The sequence below is a fragment of the Astyanax mexicanus genome, chromosome 13 (genome assembly GCF_023375975.1).
Source record: "Astyanax mexicanus isolate ESR-SI-001 chromosome 13, AstMex3_surface, whole genome shotgun sequence".
Classification (NCBI taxonomy): Eukaryota; Metazoa; Chordata; class Actinopteri; order Characiformes; family Acestrorhamphidae; genus Astyanax; species Astyanax mexicanus.
The window spans coordinates 42,430,343-42,456,570 of NC_064420.1; the positions used below are offsets into that span (position 1 = coordinate 42,430,343).

The 26,228-nt window shown below is 39.0% G+C and overlaps 1 protein-coding gene and 1 long non-coding RNA gene across 2 annotated transcripts; one reads left to right on the forward strand and one right to left on the reverse strand.

Annotated features, from left to right (window-relative positions):
- Positions 1-177: 177 nt before the first annotated feature.
- Positions 178-24,711, reverse strand: LOC111194058 (uncharacterized). Its single transcript, XR_002650858.2, has 3 exons — positions 24,531-24,711; positions 4,323-4,449; positions 178-444 (listed from the first exon to the last, which is right to left on the reverse strand). It is a non-coding gene; the product is annotated as an uncharacterized LOC111194058 (long non-coding RNA).
- Positions 4,380-24,165, forward strand: ankrd33aa (ankyrin repeat domain 33Aa). Its single transcript, XM_022676902.2, has 5 exons — positions 4,380-4,921; positions 11,107-11,474; positions 13,472-13,601; positions 13,706-13,846; positions 20,956-24,165. The coding sequence occupies exons 2-5, from the start codon at positions 11,193-11,195 to the stop codon at positions 21,789-21,791; spliced, it is 1,389 nt and encodes a 462-aa protein (XP_022532623.1). The 5' UTR covers positions 4,380-4,921; positions 11,107-11,192; the 3' UTR covers positions 21,792-24,165.
- Positions 24,712-26,228: the final 1,517 nt, after the last annotated feature.

A 26,228-nucleotide genomic window follows, 5' to 3' on the forward strand; every position in this document is an offset into this window, starting at 1 on the left:
ACTGTGTAGTGTGTGAGTTCAGGAAAGCTGAACTTACTTGCCTTACTGCAAAACAAGTAGTTGGATTCCTGATACGCAAGAACTAATTGACATTTTTTTATCAATAAAAAATTATATAAAAAACATGGTGTCAAGACAGAGTATTAAGACAGTGTAATTTAGAAGAATATCGTTTCCTAACTACAGGTAATGTAGAAACATTATATTACTTGTTAGCTTGCACCATAAGCTTACCTTGTAGCTCCAGTGTAGAAATAAAGACGCAGGGCACCGATCACTGGTTTGAATCCCGGTCATGCAGCTTGCCATTAGCTGCTGGTGGCTGACTAAACATGTGTTGGAGGAGGCGTATGCTTGTCTTCACCCTCCTTGTGTTGTGGCATCACTAGTGATCGGAGATATACAGCTGAGTAGCTACTAAATGGGGTGGAACAATTGGCTTAGCTAAATTGGGAAGAAAAATAAAAAAAAAGTAATTAAAGATGCAAACTTTGGACACCAAATGCATCTATGCTGATCAACTGCTTATGAGATATGAGAAAGCAAAAATTAGGGCTGCACGATATTGGAAAAAAATACATAGCAAATGTTCTTGTTTAGCGATATATATCACAATATTAAAAAATGCAGGGCTTATCCCCCACCCCCACCCACGCGCTGTCTCCTTTCCTGACCGATCAAGAGCTGAGTCAGCTTTGAGCTCAACTCAAAACCAGAGGAAACAGCAAATCGGCCCTTTAATCAGGCATTTAAATGGCGCTTCTCAGGCAGCAGCAGCCTGTCACTTACACAGACACAGAGACAACGCTGTGTATCTACTTCTTGTGTCAAGAATCAAAACATTGCAACATGACGTGGTTGATTTAATTGCCTTAAGTGACTTTCGCGCATGCACACATCGCAATGACGATGCTTAAACGCTAGATCGTGCAACCCTAGCAAAAATGCCATTAAACACAGACACAGCAAGTCTTTGTAAATGATAGCAAGGCTCAACATAACTCATTTTAATAGCTATGTTCATGCTAGCTAAATCATTTTAAACGTACAGGAGAAATGATCAAAATGAAATAATTTCATTTTGCTACGACACACAATGTAGTCAAAGGTGTGGTGTGAGGTGGAGTGAGATCAACTTTACAACTTAACCCTTTTATGGGATTAATTTTATCCATTGCCGCACAGGCACAGCTTTACTAGTGCCTGTAGAGAAGTACTGCCAATAGAACAGGACTCTCTGAAGCAGATAAACATTAACCTACTGATACCATACATAATAGTTACAAGCATGGGATAGAGGGGTGTAAACCACCCAGCGTTGAGATGCAGATCATTGGAGCTGTGCTCTATCCAATACAAAAATGTTCTATATTTTGGTAGAAAGCTTTCTCTGGACATGTAGAGACATTTACTCTTTCAAAAGAAAGATAAACTATTTTTAATACCCTTGATTTCAGAAGAAACAACAAGCAGGTGTCCCAGTAATTTTGTCCATTATAGTATATATGCCTGAAATATCCCCTAATATCTACTTTCAGACACTGGCACAGACACATGCATCTCTTTCACAGGTTGCAGGTGCTAAATGTGGTAAATGCGTTATTTCAATACACTTCTGGCAACATCCTGTCACAGCTTCCTGTCACAGTCCTCAACTGATGTTTCAGTTAGGTTTAGAACATCAGGAAGAAATACCCTAAAACTGCCTAAAGCCCCCTAAAACTGGCTTATATTTAAAAACAGTTAAAATCTGTTCTGTTTCAGCCAGTAACAAGCTGTGACCCACTGTCCCCTGCTTTGCCCTCTGTGGGGTTTTTAAGTCTATACACAGTGCGTAGCCTTGAGAGGGCCTCTTTACTTTAGCGAGATTTCCTCTCTCCAGGTCAGCTGTGCTTCCTCTTTCTCTGGGTCATTTCCTGAGACTGTGGACTGCTGCACTTCTCTTCAGGTCAACAGAGGGAGAAAACAGTAGGAGCGCCCCTCTCTCTGCCTCTCTTCCGGTCCTCCCGACCACACATCCGGCTAACTCAACTCAGGTTTGCATGGTGTTTTGTCTTTTTTTATTTTGTTGTGGTTAGTCATGTATTTTTGTATATACTCTGGTATTCTTTTTTTACTTATATATTAAGTAGAGATTACAGGTACATTCCAATTGCATACTAAATACTAATACTAACTAGTCTTGGAGTGTGTAGTATGTAGTAGTAGTTGAAGCGCATACAAACACATTACAGATAAACATGTTACAGATATCGTATTTATATATTTTTTTTAATTAAAATGATTTTTTTCTTATTTCTTGGGTCATCATGAACAAGAAATGCAAATAGAACCATCAGGCTGCACTTGCTTAGATTGTGTGCACATTTGTGTGCATAACATTAAAAACTTCCTTTTGCAAACTAGTCTCAGAGATTTTGTTTAAAAATAAATAAATAAATAAAATAAACAAATAAATAAATAATTTCAAAATTTCAGCTTAATATCAGTAATTACCAAAAAAATTCAGGAAACTTTTGGGCTGTTAACAAAGAAATTTAAACACATATATCTGTAGACAATTCGATGTAGACTGCAGAGTTTGAGCAGCATAGGCATTCAGGAGGCTTTATTGCTGTAAGAACTGTCCAAGGTAGTTTGGATGCAGAAGGAGGCAGGTTTTACTAATCCAAGGCAAATCATAGTCCAAAAAAAGCATGGTGGTTGACCAGAATGACCAGAAAGACCAAGCTGAGAGAACAGTATGGTCAGTAAAAGTAAGGTAACTAACCAGTATTCCCAGCAAGACCAAACTGGTTGATCAGCATGACCAGCAGGACCAAGCTGATTAATGTGAATAATTAAATTAATAAGATAGCCTAGTATCGCTAGCATGAACATGCTGGTTGATTAGCATGACCAGCATAACCAGCATGACCAGCGTCCGCAAGATTGTTGACCAATATGACCAGCATGACTACAATCAGTTGCAATTGGCTCATACACAATACTGGTGTGTTTTCACCTTGATCACCAATGACCAGCTAAGACCATGTGAACACAGCTAACAGCAAAACCAGGTCATGCATTAACCACTATTTACTGTTACTCTGATTTTGCTTTATATATATGAATATTAAAATTTTGCCCAATATTGTTGGACAAAATTTCTCCCAAATTACAATATACAAAATTACAATATTTTCTTTCAGAGCCTTTAATGCAGAAAATGAAAAATGACAAGAAAGCTGCAGAGCTTTCAGACCTCCAATAATGCAAAGAAAACAAGTTCATATTCATAACGTTTTAAGAAATCAATATTTGGTGGAACAACCCTGGTTTTTAATAAAAGTTTTCATGTATCTCGGCATGTTTTCCTCTACCAGTCTTACACACTGCTTTTGGATAACTTTATGCCTTTACTCCTGGTGTAAAAATTCAAGCAGTTCAGCTTGGTTCGATGGCTTGTGATCATCATTACAGCTTGTTGCAAACTATTTTAAAGCTACATAACCTATAATCTGCTAATTGTTATTATCTTACAAAACAGATAGAGAAAAGCTTTATACAGTGGTAAGTGATAATCACCATATGGACACTATTAAGCCTGTTAGACTTGAGAATAGAATGTAATTCCAGCCTGCTATACTGGGTCGATTCACTTGTGATAATAATATATGCAGGTGCTCAGCCATGCTGGGCTTTATAAAGCTACTGCCTTAAGCTTTAATGCACTTAACAGCACTGGAAAGGATAAAATCTCTATTACCAATTCAGTCATCTGAAAGGAGCCGCAGGGTTAGTGTTGCTGTTTTAGAGAAACTATACTAAAGGTAATATTAGATATATTATATTGCAGAATTATTGTGTTTGATTTTGTCATTTTTGCATTTGCTTTCTGCCAGTCACTAAGAGACTGTGTCATGCCACAGGGGGTGGGGCTTCAACTGGTGACCTTAAGCTACATTTGTGTGGATTAGGTCTCATTATATTCCGTTACTCAGCTATTTGTGTGCAGGTAAGATGAGGATGTCTTGCACAGAGGCCAAAACTGAACAGGCACAGAGCCATGTGTTGCACTATGTCAGTGTATAACCAGCAGGGGGCAGTATAATCAGTGGCATTTGCCTGACTAATGCATTTTCCTTCCTCACATACTTTTGTTTTCATTGCTTGTAGATTGTGTTTCTTGGTTTATTTGACTGCATAAATAGGATTTTGTGAGAAATATCTTGGTATTCTTTGTCTATCTAATAAATATGCTCATAATAAGCTTGTCCTGTGAGAGTAAAAGTGTGTAATAAGTTTGTTTGTATCATTTGAACTGGGATTTTCGTGGAAACCTTGCTGTTGTTTTCTCTCTTGGTCCACTGGGGATAGGTAGGGGATTCACCAGCCGCTCTGAGGCAGATTCAATTACCATGTGTGTCCATGTCACAGGGGTCAACTTTTGGCATTCTTCACAGAACTCTGGAAACAAAGGGAGGAGGGAAAGATGAAGTGAAAACTGAAGATAGAGGAAATAAGAAGAGTGCAGGCAGAAGAGATGATGACAAAAACACAAGAGAGGGGCCTCCAGCTCGCACTATCTGCGGAAAGATGAAGCCTGTTGCTCTTTCTGCCGTCTAATCCCAAAATCTCCTATAATTAGGATGAGTGAGAGCATGTTGCCTGACTTAAGGCAGAGTCTATGTAAAGATTTGGACGGCTTCCTCAAGCTATCGGGTGGCAACCTAAGCGGTCAAGCAGAGCATTAGGACAGGCAGGGGGAAGGCAGCAGCTTCTCTCAGCTTCCCTCCGTGTGGGAAAGTCTGTTTAGTCTACAGCAAGACTCTACAGCAGGAAGTCCCTCTGGAGAACGCAGGAGGGATGCTGTGAGTGTGGGGCACCAGAGGACCAGAAGAACCCAGCAAAACTTCTACTCTACTGAGAAGACATCATGGTGAGACATGGGGGTGGGTGGGGCAAGTTTTACTTGTTTGAGAAGATATGATTCAGAAAAGGCTGACAGTAAAGTCATATGAAGAAACCAGTGCATAATGTCATCTGTTGTACTTAGTTTAAAAAAAAAAGCATTTACATCCCGGAAAGTTATTTATTCATTTTTTTGTAAAAGAAGAAAATTGCAGTTTGTTAGTTTAGTGTTTAAAAAAAATAGAGAAGTAATTTACTTAAAAAGTACTTACATGCTCACATTACTTACTGTATATCATTTCTGTCCATTGAAAAACAAGTAGTATCTCCATTTTTGTCGATATTTAGTTTACTACATAATTTGAACAGATAAACTGTCTCTTACACTATGCCAAAAATTATTATATTATTATTATGAAAGGACCAATAGAAATACTTCAATATGACCTTAAATAAACTTGAATAACTTTTTTCATTGACTTCCATTGAAAGTTTAGAAGTTTTTTTTTTTCTTTTTCCTGTAAAGTTGCTGTTTGGGAGATATTTTGTTTTATTTTTAATTGGACAGTGACGATTTGTAAATTTACAACATTTCACTGTTCATTTAAAAATTATAAACTGCAAAAAACAGGACTTAGAAAATATATATATATAATAATAATAATATAGTATGAATTAATGGAGATCTTTGCTTAGCCACAACATGTTATAGCAGCAAAAACATAAACAACACAGATCTTTAACAAAACAATTCATAGATGGGAGTACCCCGACACGCCCCCAAAAAGATGGTTTTACCACTGTTACCACTGTTTTTTATGGCACCGCTGCTGTCAGAACATTACTGTTAGTTAGAATACATTTTTGTACATTTACACTTATAAACTGTATTTAGCAGTAAACTATTTACATAAAAACAGTCATTATTTGTAAATGTATAGAACATTTTACTACTCTTAAAGCTAATTAAATAAGACCTGATATTACGGTTACCTTTGTTAAATTTGGCATATAAAAGCTGTTTAAAAAAAATAAAATGTCATAATGAACAGTGTATTTATCATTTTAATGTGATGTTTAAAATGGAAAGGCAAATAATCTGCTTGCCTGCTTTGCATTTGATGATATGAGGCCTGGATGGAGCTGCTTGGCCAAGAAAACCCATTCCATGAAGATCTCTATGCTCTCTATACTTTTTATGAGCTAGTGAGCTCTGTGCACTAGGGTTATAATATCACTGACAGTTGGCTGTGGAATATTTAGTAATGAGGAAATTTCACGACTGCATCCTATCACAGTACCACAGTGCTTGAGTTCACTGAGTTCTTGAGAGCGACCCATTCTTACACTAATGCTTGTAGAAGCAGTCTGCATGCCTACTAGGGGTGCCACGATTCTCTAAATCCTCCATTTGATTTTATTTCCGATTTTAGGGTCACAATTCACTTTCGATTCTCGATTTTCCTTTTTCTTTTTTTACAGAGGCCTATGCCAGTTTTAGATTAGTATATGGTCAGTCATTGGTTTGATTAATCAAATTTAAAATATCTTATTTCAAAAGGTGGGCTTGATATAAGTGATGCAATGTGATACAAGTGATCTGTAATACACCACATTAGGCACTAATGGCCAAATTTAAATAATTTAATTAAGATAAATATGTAATGCCATCTAGTGTTTTTTGTTTGGTAGCAGCAGTGTGCACTATTAGCACAATGTGCAACATAAAATAAATAATAAAAAAATACAGGAACAGTCATGTACAAAATAATAGAACAATTAGAGCCTTAACAAACTGAACTCTATCCTACTATAACAGTTAAACATGAAAAATAAGACTCTGTCCCTGAGAATGACAAGTTCTTTATCTGAGAGAAAGATGCTCCTTTAGGTACCAAAACTATTAACATATTTGAGGCTAGACAAAACAACTGTTCTTTTTATATTTTCAAGTTTTGCTTTAAGAAGATGAGAATGTCCACATTCTCTGGAGAAAGGGCTGCTCAGTGTGCTGCGCCTTTGCGTAGCGTGCGCGTGCTTGCGTAGCCTAGAGGAAGGGATCGTTGATAATCTTTTTGACTTCGAGGCTCGAGACCATGACATAATTTCGATCGATTTCGATAAATAATCGAAATCGTGACACCTTTAATGCCTACACAGTAAATTTGCCATGTGTGCTTGTAGATGCTTGGATTTATATACCTGTGTCCATGGAAGTAATTGGAATAATGAATGCTTTCCTACTTTCTTTTTTACTGGAATATACCATTCATACAACATGTCTGTTATGAATGAAGGATCCAGTGTCTAGTACATTTAAACACACTTTATGCAAAAAGTAAATAGCATATAATAGAAATCTGTCTATTCCAACCACCCCACCAGCCTTGCCTTATATTACGCACTGTGTTCAGGCTGCCAGTTGCACAGTTTTGTGGTCGTAATTGTGTGAAGCAGCCGAGAGAGCCAAGGCAGATCTATTTTCCTGAGAACAGATTGTTTATGTAGCTGAAACAGAATATTTTCCCATCCCCTCTCACTCCCTGCCTTGTGCTGTGCCCCTCTGTTGGCCTGCAATGGTTACAGTATGTTAACAGCGAACAGGGATAAATATAGCCGGCCCTCAAAGCATAATAGCTATTTTGTCTCATAAGAACAAATGAACAAACACTGACTGAGCTAAAGATGGGTTTCAGTTGGCCTGAAACTACTGAGAAGAAGTACTTAACAATGTGTGCACAGTTCCAGTGAGCAGCCGACACTTTCAGGGTCACACTGTCAAAGGATATAAAGGAACTTTAATGGCATTAGACACTAGCCTGATACGTCTGAAGTAATGCAATTACAGTAGAAGGCTAGATCATCGAATCTGCTTCAAAGCTTTAGTCAAGATGGATGCTGGCACTGAGGCAGATGCTATAGTTTTATATAGCTCTTGTCTATCAGTTGCTTTTATTAACTTTACTCATGGTGCACTAAATATGGAAGTTTAAGGGAGCCTCTGTTAATGTTTCCCAACTTTATTTATCCCTCAGATTACCTTAAAACCATCTCTGTATTTAATTAAATACAATACGGGTCAGTTTGCAGGATGGGGATTAAGTCTAGATGCAGACTATATTTTACATTCAATAGAAAATCTCTATTCAAAATGCTGTAAAGCCAAAGACTAGGAGTGTGCTTATATGTCCAAATGAATGCATTCAGCTACTTTACGTTGAGAACACAATGTGCAAATGTGCAAATGCCCACAAACATGAACAACTTGTCCTTTCTCTATTGCAAAGTATTGCCAATAGAATAAGACTATCTAAAGCAGGTAAACATAAATGTGTTTGCACCGTGTCAAAAGCCAGGTTTGTGCTAGAGGAGTAACAAGCTCCCCAGTATTGAGCTGTGGAATAATGGCGCTCCATCAAATACATTTAGGAGGAATGAGTTGGATGAGTTTGGGATGAGGTGGGGTGGTGATCATCCAAACTTATGAGCTCACTAACTATTACTCTTCTCACTAAATGCAATTAAGATTCTTACAGCAATGCTCCAAAATTTAGTAAAAAAACTTTTCCTGGACAGTAGAGACAGTTACTTCAACAAAAGCAGGATATACTCATTTTTAATGCCCTTCATTTATTTACTTTTGTCCATACAATGTTGATTAAACAACAGAGGATGATGCGTATCAATGTTAAACTCTCTGTGAATGTGTCATTTCAGCAAAATGAGATATCCCTTACATTATCACTACTTTGGAAAATGTAATAACAACATAATATTCATGAGTGCACAGCTACACAGGTACCATGTGGTCTTATTGCTGACGTAAGCTGTAAACCTAAACCCTGCTATCATCATCTCTTTTGCCAACCTATAATTAACATCCAGATGATCTCAAGCAGAGTTTTGTTTGGGAGCACAAATTGCCCACTTTGAAAAGAATGACCTACTGTAAATCAGGAAGATTTGTGCATTAGGTTTAAGGTTGTTATAGGTTTGATGGGTCAGCACTTTTCCGTTCGTAAATGGGAATGTGGCCGTGGTGGGTTTCAGTTGGGTGTAGGTTCTGGTGGGTTTGTAGAAGTGTTGCTACTGGAACTCTGTTGGGCTTCCCAAATGGGCTCTATCACTATCACAGCCCACATTAACCTTACATAAGCCTCATCAAGGCCCCATGTGCAGAGTATAACCCGGATTGGGCTCATGTTTACTAACCCATCATGTCCCATTCCTGATATCCATATGTGGGGCCAACATGGAACCCATGGACTTTCTGGTTCCCAGTTGGACTACCAATACTTGGCACATGGACATGGACAGCTCACAATGAGCTCCTACTAGTCTCCTACCACACTACCTCCAAAGCTCAACCAGAGTGAGTAACTAGTGTGCAAACAACACAACAGTGTTCAGATCACATTACCTTAGTCTTGACCCTCTTACCCTGACCTTTGTTATGTAACACTTAAAGAAACACAGATCCTGGATGTGCCTTCTTCAGTCCCCTAAATTATCTAAAATTATGTGCTATCTGCTTTGCTATCATAACAACAGGAAAAGTATGCACAAAAGGCATGTACTAATTCTTCTAATTAAACATGGGTGTGTTTTGGGAGTGACGTGAAATAAACCAATCAGTATGTCACTTGCCATTTCCTTTAAGAGCCAGATGCACTCTGACTTTGGCAAATTGCTATTTTAACAGCGCAGTGTTTCTGCACTTCTTAGCAGAGGAAACTGACCTGATTGCTCACACTGTGAAGGTGAAAAAGTATGACAAATGACAATTATCTATAGTTTGTGTTGATTTAGAATAGTGTTATTTCATTTTTTATTCTGTTATTGTTGATTTAAATGTCACCTGCTATTGGTTTGTGCACTGCTGCATGTCCATGTGTCCATGAATTGCACACTTGTGTTGACAATTCACTGCCAAGATAGCAATGAATGTCTGACTGCTGATATCAGTCTAGGTTGTATTCAGTCAGTATGCCCATCAGTGTAGTTATATTCACAAGTACTGTTGCTATTTAAATGACACAGGACAATAGATTGTTCAGAGGGAGAAAGATATTGCCCATTCAAATCTGGCGTGACTAAAAAAAAGTAAATAAAAAAAAAAACACTGGTGAAATATAATATATATAATAATATAGGTGAAATATAAACAGAAACTTATTTCTATATATTCTAAAAAATACATATTCAGCAAATTCAGATTTTGATATAGCTCACAGTCTTCCCAGTACAGACACTTACTGACTCTGAGCCTATAGTCACACTGTTGCACGTTGCACGGTGCAGCTTCAGCAGATTACCACACGCTGAACACTACTACTCTCACCTCACACTATAAGTTCATGCATTTCATTCTATTTCTGTAAGAGCCAGGTAGAATCAGTCGCTCAGAAACTGCACATTTCCATCGATAAATTTTTAAACATTAAGCACATAGTAGAATGTAAGTTGATCAGAAAGTGTTATCTCATGAAATGGCTTGGGAATGCCTACACCTATATAAGTGGTAAGGTGTTATCTTGTGAGTGAGGCTGAACACTGGCAATAGTGGGTGTGATAGTGGGTCCCATATGGTTGGGACATTCCATTTCAGAAGTTGTGCGGGCATTTAACATTCCCCCATCCACAGTTGTATGTCTACAGCAGGATTACATTGTAGAACCTACAGTGGACAGCACAGTGGTGGGTAATGAGCAATACTGTCAGCTTCTGGCAAGAACTCTCTATGCAAATAGACATCCTGTCTCACGGTCACAACTGTTGCATATCAGTGTGCTTATGAGTTCACATATTCAGCAAACATTGGACCTCCTCATATAGCTCAGTGTCTTCCTGTATAGACTTTAACTGACAATGAGCCAATTATAGCCGCACTGTTGCACGGTGCATGGTGCAGTTTCAAAACTACACTTACCTCACATACTTCAAATTTAGGAACACTCGCTCAGAGACTGCAGACAGAACAAAGCATACAGCCACTGCCTAAGATGAAGTTTTTGTAACTATGAGTTATGTGGATTACACTTTTTCATTTTTATAAAATGTATAAAATGTTTTCAATGAACTAAATTGTGCACATTTCTTAAAATAGAAAAAAACAACAACATGCACATTCAAATACAAAGTAGCTAAACTGTTCTCCATTCTCCTATACACAATATTAGCAACTGACTGACCACTCAAACATTATCATTGCAGGAGCCCAGACAGCCAGCAGCTGGGACACAAGCTTTTACATGATGGAGCTTCTACATGGTGTGTGATCTCTGGCTCATAGGAGCCAGATGGCTGAGGCTAAAGTCATTGTGCAGGAGGACCCCATTCTGGGCGAGGGTCCAGACGAGGATGCCTCGGAATCGAATGCTTCTGGATATGACTTGGACTCTGGGAGTTTGCTTTCAGACGACTCCGTCCTCCCTGATTATGAGCGGGAGCAGGACAGTGCAGAGGGAACGGCCACCACCCTGTACCAGGCCTGTGCCAAGAACCAGGCCTCGTCCCTGCGCAGAGTGCTGGAGCGAGGGGTCACAGAGGAGGAAGTCATGGAGCTGGACATCAACGGCAGGGTAGGTTTTTAGTCACTAGAGTGTCTTGGGTGTACTTACCCTAGGCACGGCTTGGTTTAATCGTGCTGGAGCACAGTTCACACTGCATTTAATTTAACACTGCAATCTGTGCCTATTCAGCGCCCCTGCCATGAAAAGCACCCTCTCTCGGGAGCTCGTACGCACTGTGTTCTTGATAAAAGGCGAGATAATCTACTTTAACTTACCTAGAAATCTTAGTCACCCTTACATAGATAGCGACATAGCAGGCGCTCCCGAAAGGGGATGCTTCCTGGGGTGGATGCTAAATTCGGCACAAAACTGCCATGTTTGTTTATAGGAATGTCGCATCACTGATATCATCTTTTTCCATGTGATCACACTGGTCAAACGAGATGTGCTATGGGAGGTAACTGAAAGGATTGCCTAGTGTGAGTACACCCTTACTTGCAAAAATAAGTATGATAAGTGATCCATATAGTGGTTTAGTGCTTCAAGTGGTTTATAGGACACTGTAACTATGATCAATGGATCACCTGCTCGAATCACAGATTATGTTGCTTGCCATCAGCAGTCAAAGTCAGAGAGAGAGCACAATTGGCCATGTTCTCTCTGGGTGGGTAGATGGCACCCTCTTGCCATATCACTCCCAGTGTGACATTGTTCAGAACAGGTTTCTGTTAGCTAATGTATCGGAGTGGAGGACCTGGCGCTTTCCTCTGAGCACACCAGCTACCCAGTGATGATGCATTAGTGGCAGTTTGAAGATAGGCCATGACTAATTTTTATTATTATAAAAAATGACTGTCGTTCTGTTCTGAGAGAGAGTCTGTTAGCTGATGTTGCACAGCTTGGTCGCTGTGCTTTTCTGTAAATGTGCTGACTAGTGCATCTTGCGATGCTGCATCAGCTGCAGTTTAAAAAGAGGCAGTGGCTGGCTTTGCATGTGTTGGAGAAGGCATGTGCTAGTCTTCACCATCTTAGTATGTAGGGGGAGTTCATATGAATAAGCATTTGGTCTTCCAAATTAACTTGAAAAAGGGATATACGTACAAATAAATCATTATTAAAAAAAGACTGTTAGTGAAAATAAAAGAAAACACAAAGAAGATGTTTTATCCACCCGAACTGCTTATAGTTACACCAGTTACAACAGTGCAATAACCTATGTTAATGCTATTAACGCAGATTTTGAACAATACTGACCACTTTGCACAAATGGTAACGATGAAGCATTGTGTGCAAGTTATATGTGCAGCTCACACCTATACATGCTTCAAAAATACAACAATTATGTATAACAATATGACCACCTCCTTGTTTCTACATCTAATAACCATTTTATCTAACTGAGGATATAGGACTCTTTGTAGTTCTATAACTACTGACTGTAGACCTTATGTTTCTGTGCATACATTATTATCTTACTTTTACCTTCTTCAATACTCAGGACCCCAGAGGACCACCACAGAGCAGCTATTATTTGGGTTTTCATTTTCTGACACTGCGGTGGTGGTGGAGTTTTTAACGGAAGATAATGAACCTTTGTTACAGTCGCTGTGTCATCATGTCCGGCTCTGAATGGCAGTTTTATTTACAGTATTTTCCCCCTGCACTGTTTAGCAGGGTGCTAACCTGTTTTTAGATTCCCTTGAATATCTTTACTGTGCTTCAGCACAGTATAAACTCTTGGGAGGGTGTTAAACTGAATTATAGGTGTTATTCAGAAACTGGCAGTAGCCATTGATTACAACACAACCAGAAATTGTTTAACAGTGCTTTTTATGCTTTGGCATCAACCAACACGGAAGTGTGAAAAAGGTCAATAAAGTAGGTAAAAAAAAACAGTCTGTAATTAAAGAGCTACAGTATGCTCCTATATGCTTAGTAGAGGTGATATAATGGCGAATTGGTGCAGAAACAAAGCAGTGCTCATAAAGTTATGCTTGATCAGTGTACAGGCTAACAAAGTATGCAAGTCTAACAATGCTACTGTGTTTCGTTCTGCTCTGTGACAGAATGGATTGATGCTGGCCGTTTCCAAAGGATTTGTGGATATTGTGTATGGGCTCAACAAGTGTCCACACATAGACATCAACCACCAAGACAATGACGGCAACACGGCCCTCATGATTGCAGCACAGGCAGGTAGGAATATAAGGATTTTTATTTTATTCTAATCTACTTAATCCACATCTTCATAAAATAATGTGTGAAACAAAACTGAATCCCATTGTTTTGTATCAACACAGGTTTTGTGAATATCCAAAACTTCATCCTCAACTTCTTCTCGGGAGTGGAAACTGAGCTCAGGGACAACCGTGGCTTCACTGCTCTTATTAAAGCAGCCATACAGGGAAACAATGACTGCGTGGCTTCACTCATCATGGCAGGTAATGGACTAACATTTTGCATTTAAAGAGGCACTAAAACCCTTGATTTTTGCTGACTCCACCCTCAGCTCCAATTTGAAAAAGGCTAAAAAATAGGAGGGGTAGTGGGTGATGTATGGGTTTAGTGGAGAGGCAGGAGAGAGAGCTGATTGGCTGAGGTGCAGCAGCAGCAGTATGCCACTGATAGCGGTGAGATGCAGATGGTTGGACATAACCCTGGTTTTTAATCACAGGTTTCTTTCATCTTGGCATGTTCTCCTCCACCAGTCTTACACACTGCTTTAAGATAAATTTGTGCCACTCCTGGTGCAAAAATTCAAGTAGTTCTGATGGCATTTGATCATCCATTTTCCTCTTGATTATATTCCAGAGTTTTTTTTATTTGGTGAAATCAAAGAAACTGTCATTTTTAAGTGGTCTCTCATTTTTTTCCAGAGCTGTATGTCTCAAGACTCATCTTAATACTTCAATAGTGTGCATATCCTGTAAAATAGGAAACCTAATCAACTCAAATAATGCAAAATAATAACACACATCTTTTGTACATGTCCCACACACAACTGGACCCAAACAAGCCTTCCCACAGTATGTTACTATGGCATGGCGCAAGCCCGAGCAGGTTTACAAAGTCAAAGCTGAGGACATTTTCTTTCCTGATCTCACAGCTAATCTTAGAGTCGTCTCAGAGAGCGCTGGATTAGGCCTGTGTGGATTTATCAGGACTTATTTAAAGTCCCTCTGGAGACTCTCCAGCCAAGCTTATTGCTGGTGCAATAAAGGCAGCAGAGGTCAGTTTAGTTACACTGGTCTATTTCTGGACAGCTTAACCCAATATGCCAGAAAAAAAAGACCGTTTACATTAAAGGAGCCAAAGCATACAAAATGCCGGTACCACTTTAAAATAAGACTACCTTTATAAATGGTTTATAATTAGCGTTTTAATGGTTACTAATTAGGTTGTAAATTCATTAAAAATCATTAATAATCAGTTATAACATATATGTAAAAAGGGCAACAATGACCTGTTGTTTATAAATGAATAAAAGAGTTAGTGGTGGAATGATTAAACTTGGAAGTTAAATGGTTAAACTGATGTTGACTGATGGAGAATATGGAGATGGAGAAGCAAGTTGCGTTAGATGGAGAAGACAAAGTAAGTTGAGTATGGAACAAGATCTGAAGTTTAACAATATAGATGGCTGTGTGTTCACTATTTGGCAAACAACAGATCACGGTTGCCCTTTCTACATTATTAATGATTTTTAAGGCATTTACAACCTAATTAGTAACCATTGATAAACTAATTGTAAACCATTTATAAACCCTTTATAAAGGTAGTCTTAAAGTGGTACCAAAATGTCTTTTTCTTGATTTAGTGTTTTAAATATATTTAGACAAAATAAGAATTAGGCATCATAATATATTTAGACAATGTTTTTGTAAGTTTCAAAGGATTTCATTCCAAATAATTAGATTTGTACTATTCACAGAGCACAAAAGGCACAATACAGGACTGCCAGTGAAATATTTACCATGCACTATATGTCTATATGTTTGTGGACACCCTTGCTAATGAAAGCATGCAGCTATTTTACGACCAATAGAATAGAAGTCTAAAAGTTTTGACACAATGCCTAATGCCAGACATGAGCTAGAGAGTATAAACCCCTTAAACAAGCAGTGGAATTGTGTTCTCTCAAATAATGATGCTCCAACCAGTACTTTTTTAGATAAGTTGAGGATAAGTTAGGGCGATGATCATTCAACATCCTGACCTCACTAATGCTCTGGCTGCTGAATTCAATCAAATCCTTTCAGCAATGCATCGCTAAAAAATTGAGACAATTACACCAACAAAAAACAAGATGAAGAATATCGGTTTTAGAAGCAAAAATAAAAATTCTACCTAGTATCACCTAGTATGACCGACCCCAGCTGAACAGTTAATCATGAATTAAAAGCCTCTACGTCACTCCTAACACCTTTGTGAAAGATCAAGCCAGGTCACTTTCTTCTCACTGGATAAAACATACAGTGGCATGGAAAAGTTACTAACAGTCCATAAATAACTAAGCTCAACATTGAAACATATTTTAATATTTAAAACATTGTTACTTTTTATATTCATTTTTCTATGTGGCTTACAGTGTCAAAATAATTTAAACACAAACATTGAAAAACGCCCCCTTTGACAAATATCACAGCCTGCAAATCATTTTTTGCAGCAGATTTTCACTCATTCACCCATTTCACCCACAGTTGCAGTGATGGTCTTTTGATTGTGATAATTGTGAACAAGTCAAAGGATTGAAGTACGAATTCAACCGATTCACCCTAAAATTTTTTTTACTATGCTGAAAGTAATGTATTGTATTTAACTATGTACCTTTTGGATATCAGTCCCTCTTCTAATTTACTAAACTGTTTACAGTAAACAGACATTTTTACACACTGCATACACGCATGTAAATAGCATCCTTAAAGAACAAACAAATGCTCCATAACCCTCTCCTTTAACAGGTAAAGCAGATTCTGCAGATGGTTTGAAACCAATGGTTTGTTCCATTAGTGGCCACATGAGGGCGTAACCATGCTGTCTTTTCTAATACTGTAGATTCTCTAAAATTCTAAATCTCATAGAGCAGTGGGGACTGGGTTTCAATGTTTTGGCTCCTTATATAGCTGATTCATTTTAATGTACATAATGGGGAAATCTACCATTTGTTTTTAAATTGTAATTTTTTCAATTATATCAAATAATATCTAACAAATATCTAACCAATTATAAATGGTTTGATGCAGTATTTAATTAGTAAATGTTGAATGAATTTTGTGGAAGCTAAAAAAGGGTGGGATATGTGTATGAAGGTCTCCTGTATTGAATGTGGTTAAGATGTTTGGTAGTTTCTTGCATGTTTGCATGGAAAATTCCAGACAGACGCCTCTGGTCATTATCATTACCACTGTGGGTGGTAACACTTTCTATGACGTATTTTCAGAAAACACAACACTGTGAATTGAGGAATGTTAAATGCTTACACAACTTTGGAAATGGAATGTCCCATCCATCTGATACCCTCTATCAGGCCTCACTTAAACTCTGACAATTCACATTGCGATAATTCCCAAGTTGTCCCCCGAGATTTACGTTTACATTTACGCCCTTATCCAGTGCAACCTGCAATAGTGCTTCGTTAACTGGTTCGAAAATATCCATAGCTAGTTTGTAGAGACTAGAATTAGAAAGATACACCAAGCTTCAATAATGTTTAGACACCTAGTGTTAGTTTAGATCTCTTTTAATATAAGTGATCCTTTTGATGAGCCTACAGTCATTATCTGAAGAGAGCGAGTGACTCTACTGTTCTGACACACCGTGGAAGTTCGTTCCACCACCTTGGTGCAGGGCAGAGAAGAGTCGGGATGTTTGTTTTCTGTCGGACTTGAGGCATGGTGGGTTAAGCTGAGCTGTACTGGAAGCTCTAAGACACATGTGTCAAACACAAGGCCCGCGGGCCAAATGTGGCCCGCCACGTCTTTTTATGTGGCCCGCGAGAGCTTGTAAAATCTTAGTGTCTATAATAAATAGGTCAGAAGCGTTCTTTGACCAAAAAATAAATTTCCCACAATGCTTGTCGATTGTATTACCCGCAAAGTTACGGCTTACTGCCACTACACGGCAGTGTAGTCATTGATGTGGAAACCCTGCCGGAGGGAAGGTGTAACTTCGCGGGTGGAATTGAGACATGTTTATCCCATAATATCCAGAAAAAGAAAAGTTGATGCAGACGGACGGCTGTGCTTCAAGGCGAAAGACCGGTATGCATTTTGTGTTACTGACCAAAATAAACGCTTTTTAGAAGAGATATAAATTATGTGTAAATATTTATAAGACAATAGCTGATAAAATCTGTTTTAATGAGGTTAATAAACATCACTGTGACATCGCTAGTCGCAGTTTCACCTCAGCAAAGGACGAGGAGGTGAATCACTTATCTAACCAGCCTTTACTGATTTCTGCCCCCAATAACCCTTTCAATAACCTCCAATAGCCTTTAATAGTCTCCAGTAGCCTTCAACAGTCTAACCTTGCAGCCGTGGTGTGTTCTAAACTCCGTAGTTATAAACATCCTGAGGTTAGCAGCGCGCTAACTGACCTGTTTATAATGTAATCCCAGCAGTGACTCCGGGATGGCTGCTCTAAACTGCTGCTGTTAGCTGCTTGGGCTGAAATATGAACTGTAGAGAGCTGTATTATCCGGTTAGTGGGGTTATTTTATTTCATACACAGAAGAACTTAAAATTTTAAAAACGCTCCAGACTGGCTCAGCTGAGTCCTGTAGCCCGTGGCTGGGCTGTAGCTCTGACTCAGTAAAGACTGTGGGCTTGTGCTGCTGCAGCTCCCACTAGTGGTTGGATGAGGAAATGCTAAATCTGTCACAGCTCACAATTTTTGATTTTATATTAATTAAGCCTCTTTTCAGTATCAAACGTTTTGATCAAAGTTAATATAACTTGTATTTTATGTCATTTCTATTCACTTGTATAGTTTGGTTCTTGATTGATGGAGTTTTTGGATTTCATAACAGGATTTATGTTAATAGAGCAACAAGCAAACATTTTTTCCATGCAACTGTAATATTTGATTGAATAAATAATATATTGAGAGTTATTTAACATTAAGGAGTAATTACATTCATTTACATATATTACATTTGGTTACATTTTCTTATATTTATAAGTTACATCTGGCCCTCGGAGGACAGCCAATATGCCAATGTGGCCCTCGGCCAAAATGAGTTTGACACCCCTGCTCTAAGAGCTCTTGGTACAGACCTGGCTTTTGACCATTGCCATCAAGTGTGAAGGAGCTGGTCTGCTACAGGAAGCCAGGGGAGAGAACACAGCAAAGAAGTCACATGACTGAACTTCAGAAGATTGAAGACGTGTCATGCTGCCGCAATCTGAATCAGTTGAAGGGGCCTGATGGCTCACAATGAAAGACCAGTAATCAAGTCTTGAAATGACATGAGATTGCACAAGCAGTGTTGGGAAGTAACGGATTACATGTAACGGCGTTACGTAATCAGATTACAAATTATAAGTAACTGTAATCCGTTACAGTTACTGCTTCAGTAAGTGGTAATCAGATTACAGTTACTCTGCTAAAATAAAAGGGTTACATTGCGGTACTTTCCTATTTTTGCTCTTCCAATCCAACACTGACAAAACGCAAATAACATTTTGCGGTGAAATCGCTCTGATATGACAGGGAACTCTCTGCCCCTCCTCCCGTCTCGCTGCACACACACACAGGGAGGAGGGGCAGCGGCTCACAGCGGCTCCACGCTCACACAACGAGACGAAATTAACTGACATTTTGGTCAACGAATAAAAACGAGACGAAAATGTTTGGCAGGGACGAAATCCAATCAGAACTGATTTTGGTCTGTGAAAGGTAGGGATCAGTTAGGAAGAGATCCAATCACTGCTACTTTAGCGAAGGTGGAGTACCCGCCTCTCCTGCAGCAGCGCCGCGCAGAATTAAACTGTCGATACGGAGCTCGACTGGAAGTTAACTCGACAGTGTTCAGCAGGGAGAGAGGGAGAGAGAGAGAGAGGGCCGATATATTTCTCTTTTGACGTCGCGAAAAACAAGATAACGTGTAAACCGCGTGGAGCGACTCCATTACCGGTAAAAACACCACTAATCTTTCAGCTTCTGCAGACCAGAGTCACACAGATCTCCATGCAGAGATCAGCGTTTTAATACTGATGTTATTTCATGAGCTGATGTGTTTAACTCGGCAGTGCACTAAAACACAGAACTGATACAGAACCCTAACTCATTAAGATCCGATCATCTGTTTAGTCTCACAGTGGGAAAGATATAGCTAGTGTTAAATCAGCAGCAGGTCAGAAAGGAACTCAATAATATAACCAAAATAAAACAATAAAATAAGTGAATCTATGAACCCAAAAGTCTGTGTAAAGTTCCTTACAGCACTTTCTCATGAAGTCTCTCTGTACGTCCTGAGAGCATCTCTACAGGACAGTGTGTGAAGGTGTGTTCATTTATAGACTGTAGCTACAGTAGGTGTGCTGTTAGTGCTGGAGATAAAACTAGATCCTTTAAAAGTTTTTGCATCTACAGCTCTGTTTAAACTATAATTAAACTATTCAGATGTTTTATGACCTGATTTCTAGAGCAAAATTTTAAATGTAAAATATGTATAGTCACACACCTACAATAATAATAATAGTAATAATAATAATATACATTAAATCATATATAAATATATTTCACTTTCAAACATTAACAATATTACTCAAGTGGTTATTAAACGTTTCATTTCGTATACGTGTAGAGTTAATAATTCAAGGGAACTGATGAAAAAGCATTTACATTTACACCCTTTACATTTTAGTCGACTAAATTTACTGTAATTTTAGTCGACTATATTCTTATGACATTAAGTCGACTAAAACTAAAAACATTTCAGATGACTAAATTGTGACTAAAACTAAATACTATTTTCGTCACAAGACTATGACTAAGACTAAATCACAATTTGTTGTCAAAATTAACACTGGAGGCAAACCTGCAAGTAGATAGCTTACAGTTGTTGTTACATTGTTTGGTTTTAAATGGTTTTATCATCAATTTATAGAAGTGTTTTATAAAATTGTTTGATGAAATGGTTTCATAAGTATTTTTATAGAGTGATTGAAAAGGCTGTTTTATTCGTTTATCTATTTGTTACATTCATTCAGGCTTAAAAAAATGACAATATTTAAAGTAATCCAAAGTAATCAGATTACGTTACTCACTTGAAGTAATGTAACTGATTACGTTACAAATTACATTTTGAGTGATGTAATCAGTAATCTGTAAGGGATTACATTTTAAAAGTAACCTTCCCAACACTGTGCACAAGAGACTGCTAATAACACTTCCTGATCAATTTACATAATACAAGAAACAGTTTTCCAATTTATATGCATTTTTGTATTTGATTTACATGGCTTAGGTTAGCATGTTCAATTATATTGACAGTTTTTTAATCTGACAAAAGCAGTGACTTCCTACATATCTCTATTTTGTTCAGGGGCTGACGTAACTGCAGTGGATGGAACACGAGGAAAGGATGTGAAGGAATGGGCACTGAAGACAGGACACTTTGAGACTTTCTGCAGACTCAGGCAGCTGGCGAGTCGGCCCTGTGCAGAGCAGTTCTGTGAAAGCTTTGTCCCAGAGTGGCCAGATCTGAAAGAGCTAGTGGCCAGGGCCACATCCACGAAAAGTGCAGGGCAAAAGGTTGCCCATCGGCTGAAATCCACCTTCACTTTCAACTTCCCGCATGACCCCCAGGAAAACGGTGTCCTGGACCACATGGTGCGCATCACCACCAGCATACACAGCCCCTTGGTGGTCACCGGCTGCCGGCCGCTCTGTCCCACCAGTCCACCGGAGATTGGTAAGAGACGCTTGGCTGTGCCTGACCTATTGGCAGAGAACCCAGGCAAGGAGCTGGAGGGACAAGCAGTACGCCACAGCAACGGCTCCATATCCTCAGCCTCCACTGCTGTCAGTTCGACCTCCTCAGTGGCGTCCTTGGCCTCCTGCTGCTCAGACACAGAGAGGCGGGGCAGCATGATCTCCATAGCCTCCAACGGTGTCCGCAGGTTCATCCCGCGCAGCATGGCCCGTCGAAACAGTGTGTTCCCCTCAGGCTGCGTCCCTCAAATTAAAGTCATCAAGTCCGGTGAGCCCACGCCCAAGAAGGAGAAAAAGAGGAAGATGACTAAAGGTTACCTGGAGCCCCCAGTTTGGAAGTACAAGGAGGCCAAAGAGGAGAAGAAGAAGGAGAAGAAACGTCTGGAGAAGGAAAAGGCAGAAAAGGAGAAGTCGGACAAAGAGTCCAAGAAAAAGGGAAAAAAGTAATGAGTCTGTCAATTGATTACAGACATGTTCCCAAAAAAGCAGCAGTTTAACAGCAGACAAATTAGCAGAAGGTGACAGAAAGCGTGCTACAGACACTACATTTTTACTGCAGCTGAAGAGACTAGCAGCTGCTAAAAGGACTGGCAGCAGCTAAGAGGACAGGTAGCAGCTGAAGAGACTGGCAGCAGTTACAGAGAAAGGCAGGAGCTAAAGGAACTGGCAACAAGTAATGGGACAGGCCAAACCTGAAGAGACTGGCAGCAGATAAAGAGACCTATTTGAAGCATATTTGAAGCAGCTAATGCCAGGTTCACATTATACAACTTTCAAAAGCCCCAAGATCAATTTAACCTTATATTCCATGACTTGTTTCCCTATAATCAGGAATATTTTGGTTGTTGTGCATTGCACACCGCATGAGTGTTCAGTGACACAAGGTCACAAACTGCAAACTCTATTACCAGGATATTTCGTCACAAAAACACACACAAGAACTTCCAAAGAGTTCCAAAAACCTACGAATTTTGACAATGATCTTAAAACGTAGCCAGCGACTCAGAAATAAGGACTAAACTCAGGTAGTGTGAACCTGGCATAGAGGAACATAGCTGATAAAGGGAATGGCAGCACCTGAAATGACAGGCAGCAGGTGCAGAAAGAGACTGGCAGCAGCTAAAGGGACAGGCATCTTTTAAACGGACAGGAGTCAGATAAAGGGACAGGCAGCAGCTAAAGGGACAGGCAGCAGCTAAAGGGACAGGCAGCAGCTAAAAGGAAATGCAGCAGGTGAAGGAAGTTGTGGTAGCTAAAGGGATTGCCATGCCACTGGCCATAACTTATTTTGCCCTGAAATAAGGCTGCCAACTTTTATTAACTATAAATGATCTAATTCTTTAACATCATGTAATCATGTTTTTTCAGTCGAAAGCCATGCTTACCTTGCTTTAGTAATTTTCCTTTTTTGAATAAGCAAGAGAAAGCATAAACATCCTTTGGCAGCATTCTATTTACCAAATCTGTGCTGCAAGGAAATTGCACAAAATGTCCCTTTGGCATTAATGAAACATTTCTTTGACTAGAAGAAGTGAAGACTAAAGGGAGTTTTCCCACAGAAACCAATGACTCTTTTACATTCAGGTAAAATTGACAATGTTCTTGTCCTTTGATTCACATATTTTAAAGACATTTTTGCTGTTTGTCTCAGGGACTAAACTGATAATGTTCTGCAGTACATGCTACTAAGCTATGAACTGCTATGAAGAGCACTCAAGGGACACTTTTGATCAAACTATCTATGCAAATGTAACTATTATGCATCTTTGACACCAGAATGCAACCAATGGCTTTTGTTGTATTTTCTTGACCTTGAGAAAAAGCCAAGCCAAATGTGTACAGGTGTGTACAGCATGTGTGTGAGTATGCTTGTGTGCTTATGTGTGTATGATGACCTTTTGCTTTAGAGAAGAAGAATAAAGAACATCAATTAGAAGATTTAAAAATATTTTCTTTATTGAGAGACTCCCATTAAAAGTGTCCATGGAATCAGTCAGTCGGTAAAGCCGTCATGAGCTTGTTAAAGAGAGACTATAATAGAAACACTAAGGGAAGAAGGGTAAAAGTAGAGGAAGCCAGTGGTCTTTAATCCATTAATTGTACCAAGCTTATGTAACTTACTCAATCTTAACCGTGAAATCAGTTGAACTCATTGAACTCACTGATCATACAGTACTATAATAACTGTAGTCCTGTATCTGTTTCTCTGTATACTTAATTATCCTCCTTTCACACTGCTATTCAATGGTCAGGACCCCACAGAACCACCAGAGAACATGTCTTTGGTTGTGAGTCATTCTCAGCACTGCATTGTGGTGATATGGTGGTGGTATGTGTTAGTGTTTTGTTGTGCTGGTACAAGTGTATCAGACACAGAAGAGCTGCTGGAGTTTTTAAACACCTCAGTGTCATAGTTGGACTCCATATTCCACCAACAGCTTCCTGTGGGCAGTGTCCTGTGACCAATGATGAAGGACTAGAGGATGACCAACACCCAACACAAACTGTGCAGCAACAGATGAGCTTCTGCCTCTAATTTTACATCTGCAAGGTGGAGCATCTAGGTAGGAGTGTCAAATAAAGTGGGCAATGAGTAAACATAGTGTTTAAGTCATATATTATTCATGCAAGTTAGAAATTGTCCCACATGTATTTAGGTGTGTGTGACATCTAATGACCTCTGCAGGACCACTCCATTCTCAGCAAGAGTATGGAGTAGAGACAGATCCTTAACAAAAAGGGGCCAGTTTGTTCCAGCCACAAGGAAATGAGATACCGTCTAGTGATGTTGAAAGACCTCGAATGCAAAAAAAAAAGGACCTCAGCATCACACGCATTCATGGGAACAGTAAAAACTAAATAAATACTGATCAAATAATCATTCTTCCTCTCCTCATCCCCCTGATCTGAGCAGTTCCAGCTGGGCCTGCACACACAGGCCAAGTCCGTAGATTACAAAGCGTGAGAAAGGAGGGGCATCCCATTGGGAAAATCACTCCTGCTTTTTAAAATGTTTCGTTTTTCTTACCCAATTTTACACCATATAGGGTCTGTACTCTCAATGAGGTGAGATAAGAGTGCATGTCTTATTAAAGTATCTCCTCCAGAGAATAGCTGGCATGGTCTAACATGCAGTATCTACTTATAATGACTTCTAGCATTAAGCCTGTCAAAGAATTCTCTTACCAATACACTGTGGGCTCCTGAAATGGGTCTGAACTATGTCATCAATGGCTCACGCTGATCCTTGTGTTTGCCTGGGCTTTCCTCCATAAGAGGCTGTTTGGGAAGCTGCTTCTCAGCCTTTGCTCCCTCAGGGCATTAGCTTCCAATCCAGCCTGTCTCCAGCTTAGAATTTCGTCTGCCCTTTAAAAAACACAAAACAGCAGGTTAATATACACTCATAAAATGTGCTGTTAAGGCCACTGCATGCTTCTGACGCTGACCAATAACTCTCAGAATGTTGTAACATACTTTTTTATTCTAACCAGAACTGGGCACAATAGTTTAAACTCTTGCTTATTACAACATACTACTTATGACTCAAGTATTCTTCAGAAAACAACTTATTTTGTACAAAGAAGCAACATTGTTAGAAAATATCTGCAACATTATTCATCATACTTACTTGAAGTGCATTTGACTCTATTTTTTTCTTTTTATTCACTTTTGACCTAAAATACAAAAGCTCTGAAGTGTGAGTATTTTTATTCCTTCTCCTGTAAAGTTGCTTTTGGTAACTTCAGTGATTTAGGTAGATAAAGGTTGTTGGGGGATCAACATTACTCAACTATCTTGAGTTAGATACACATTTTGGCCACTTATATTTTGAAACAGAGATCTGTGAGTTATAATAACAGAGTTATAACTTATAATAACAGAGTTATTCTATTGCCATTGACCACTTTTATTCTACTGGCTTTTGCACAATCTATTTGCATACTGGCTGTGTCCCCAGTTTCTGACACTCACCATTAGTGTGTAAGGATTACCCTAGACTACCTTAAGTAAACTTGTTGATCATATATCATGATTAACTGCATTGACGCTACGTTGTAAGCAGTAAATACAAATCCATTTTTATTTACCTGACCATAAAGTTAAAAGTAGAATTATTGTGCAAAGAACAAAAATGACATCAACTAAATTAACTTAAACCTACACTACAGTCATAATAACTAAAATGACTTTTTGGTTTAAATGAAAAGTGTTATGATTGAAGAAAGAAAAACACTGCATTCCAGCAAAAGAATCTTATCCCATCTGTGAAACGTGGTGGTGGTACTATAAAGCTTTAGGTCTGTTTTGCTACATCTGGGCCAGCAGTGGCTTGTCTTCATTGGTGGAACAATGAATTCTCAATTATATCAGAAAATTCTAAAGTAAAATGTCAGAACATCTATCCATAAACTGAATCTCAAGAGAAGGTGGGTCATGCAGCAAGACAATGACCCTAAGCACACAAGTTGTTTTTACCAAAGAAGGGTTTAGCAAGAATAAAGTTAATGTTTTGGAAAGACCAAGTCAAAGTCCTGACCTTAATCCAATGGAAATGTTTTTGTTAGGAAACACACCGACATCCTAGAGTTGGAGTAGTTCTGTACAGAGGAATGGGCAAAAATTATTCCAAGCCGTGTGCAGGACTGATCAACAGTTACCAGAAAAGTTTAAGGTGCTTGTACATTGCACGCAGTATGCTGCGCTGCTTTCTGCTCTGCTTGCTGTTCTGCTGGACCCTGGCCAGTTGTGGTTGCATTGTGCTGCTGCTGACGCCGAGCGTCGCCTGCTAACACTCATCTAAAACTCATCATGTCTGCGACCAGAGTTTTGTAGTTTTGAGATGCTACAGCATCTGTAGACCTGTATCTGTCTTTCAATGTCATA

Bases quoted from the DNA above. Each gene is read 5' to 3' on its own strand.
- ankrd33aa (XM_022676902.2), top strand. From the start codon at position 11,193: ATGGCTGAGGCTAAAGTCATTGTGCAGGAGGACCCCATTCTGGGCGAG. The intron at 11,475-13,471 runs GTAGGTTTTTAG...GCTCTGTGACAG, and splicing joins AGCTGGACATCAACGGCAGG to AATGGATTGATGCTGGCCGT. The intron at 13,602-13,705 runs GTAGGAATATAA...GTATCAACACAG, and splicing joins CATGATTGCAGCACAGGCAG to GTTTTGTGAATATCCAAAAC.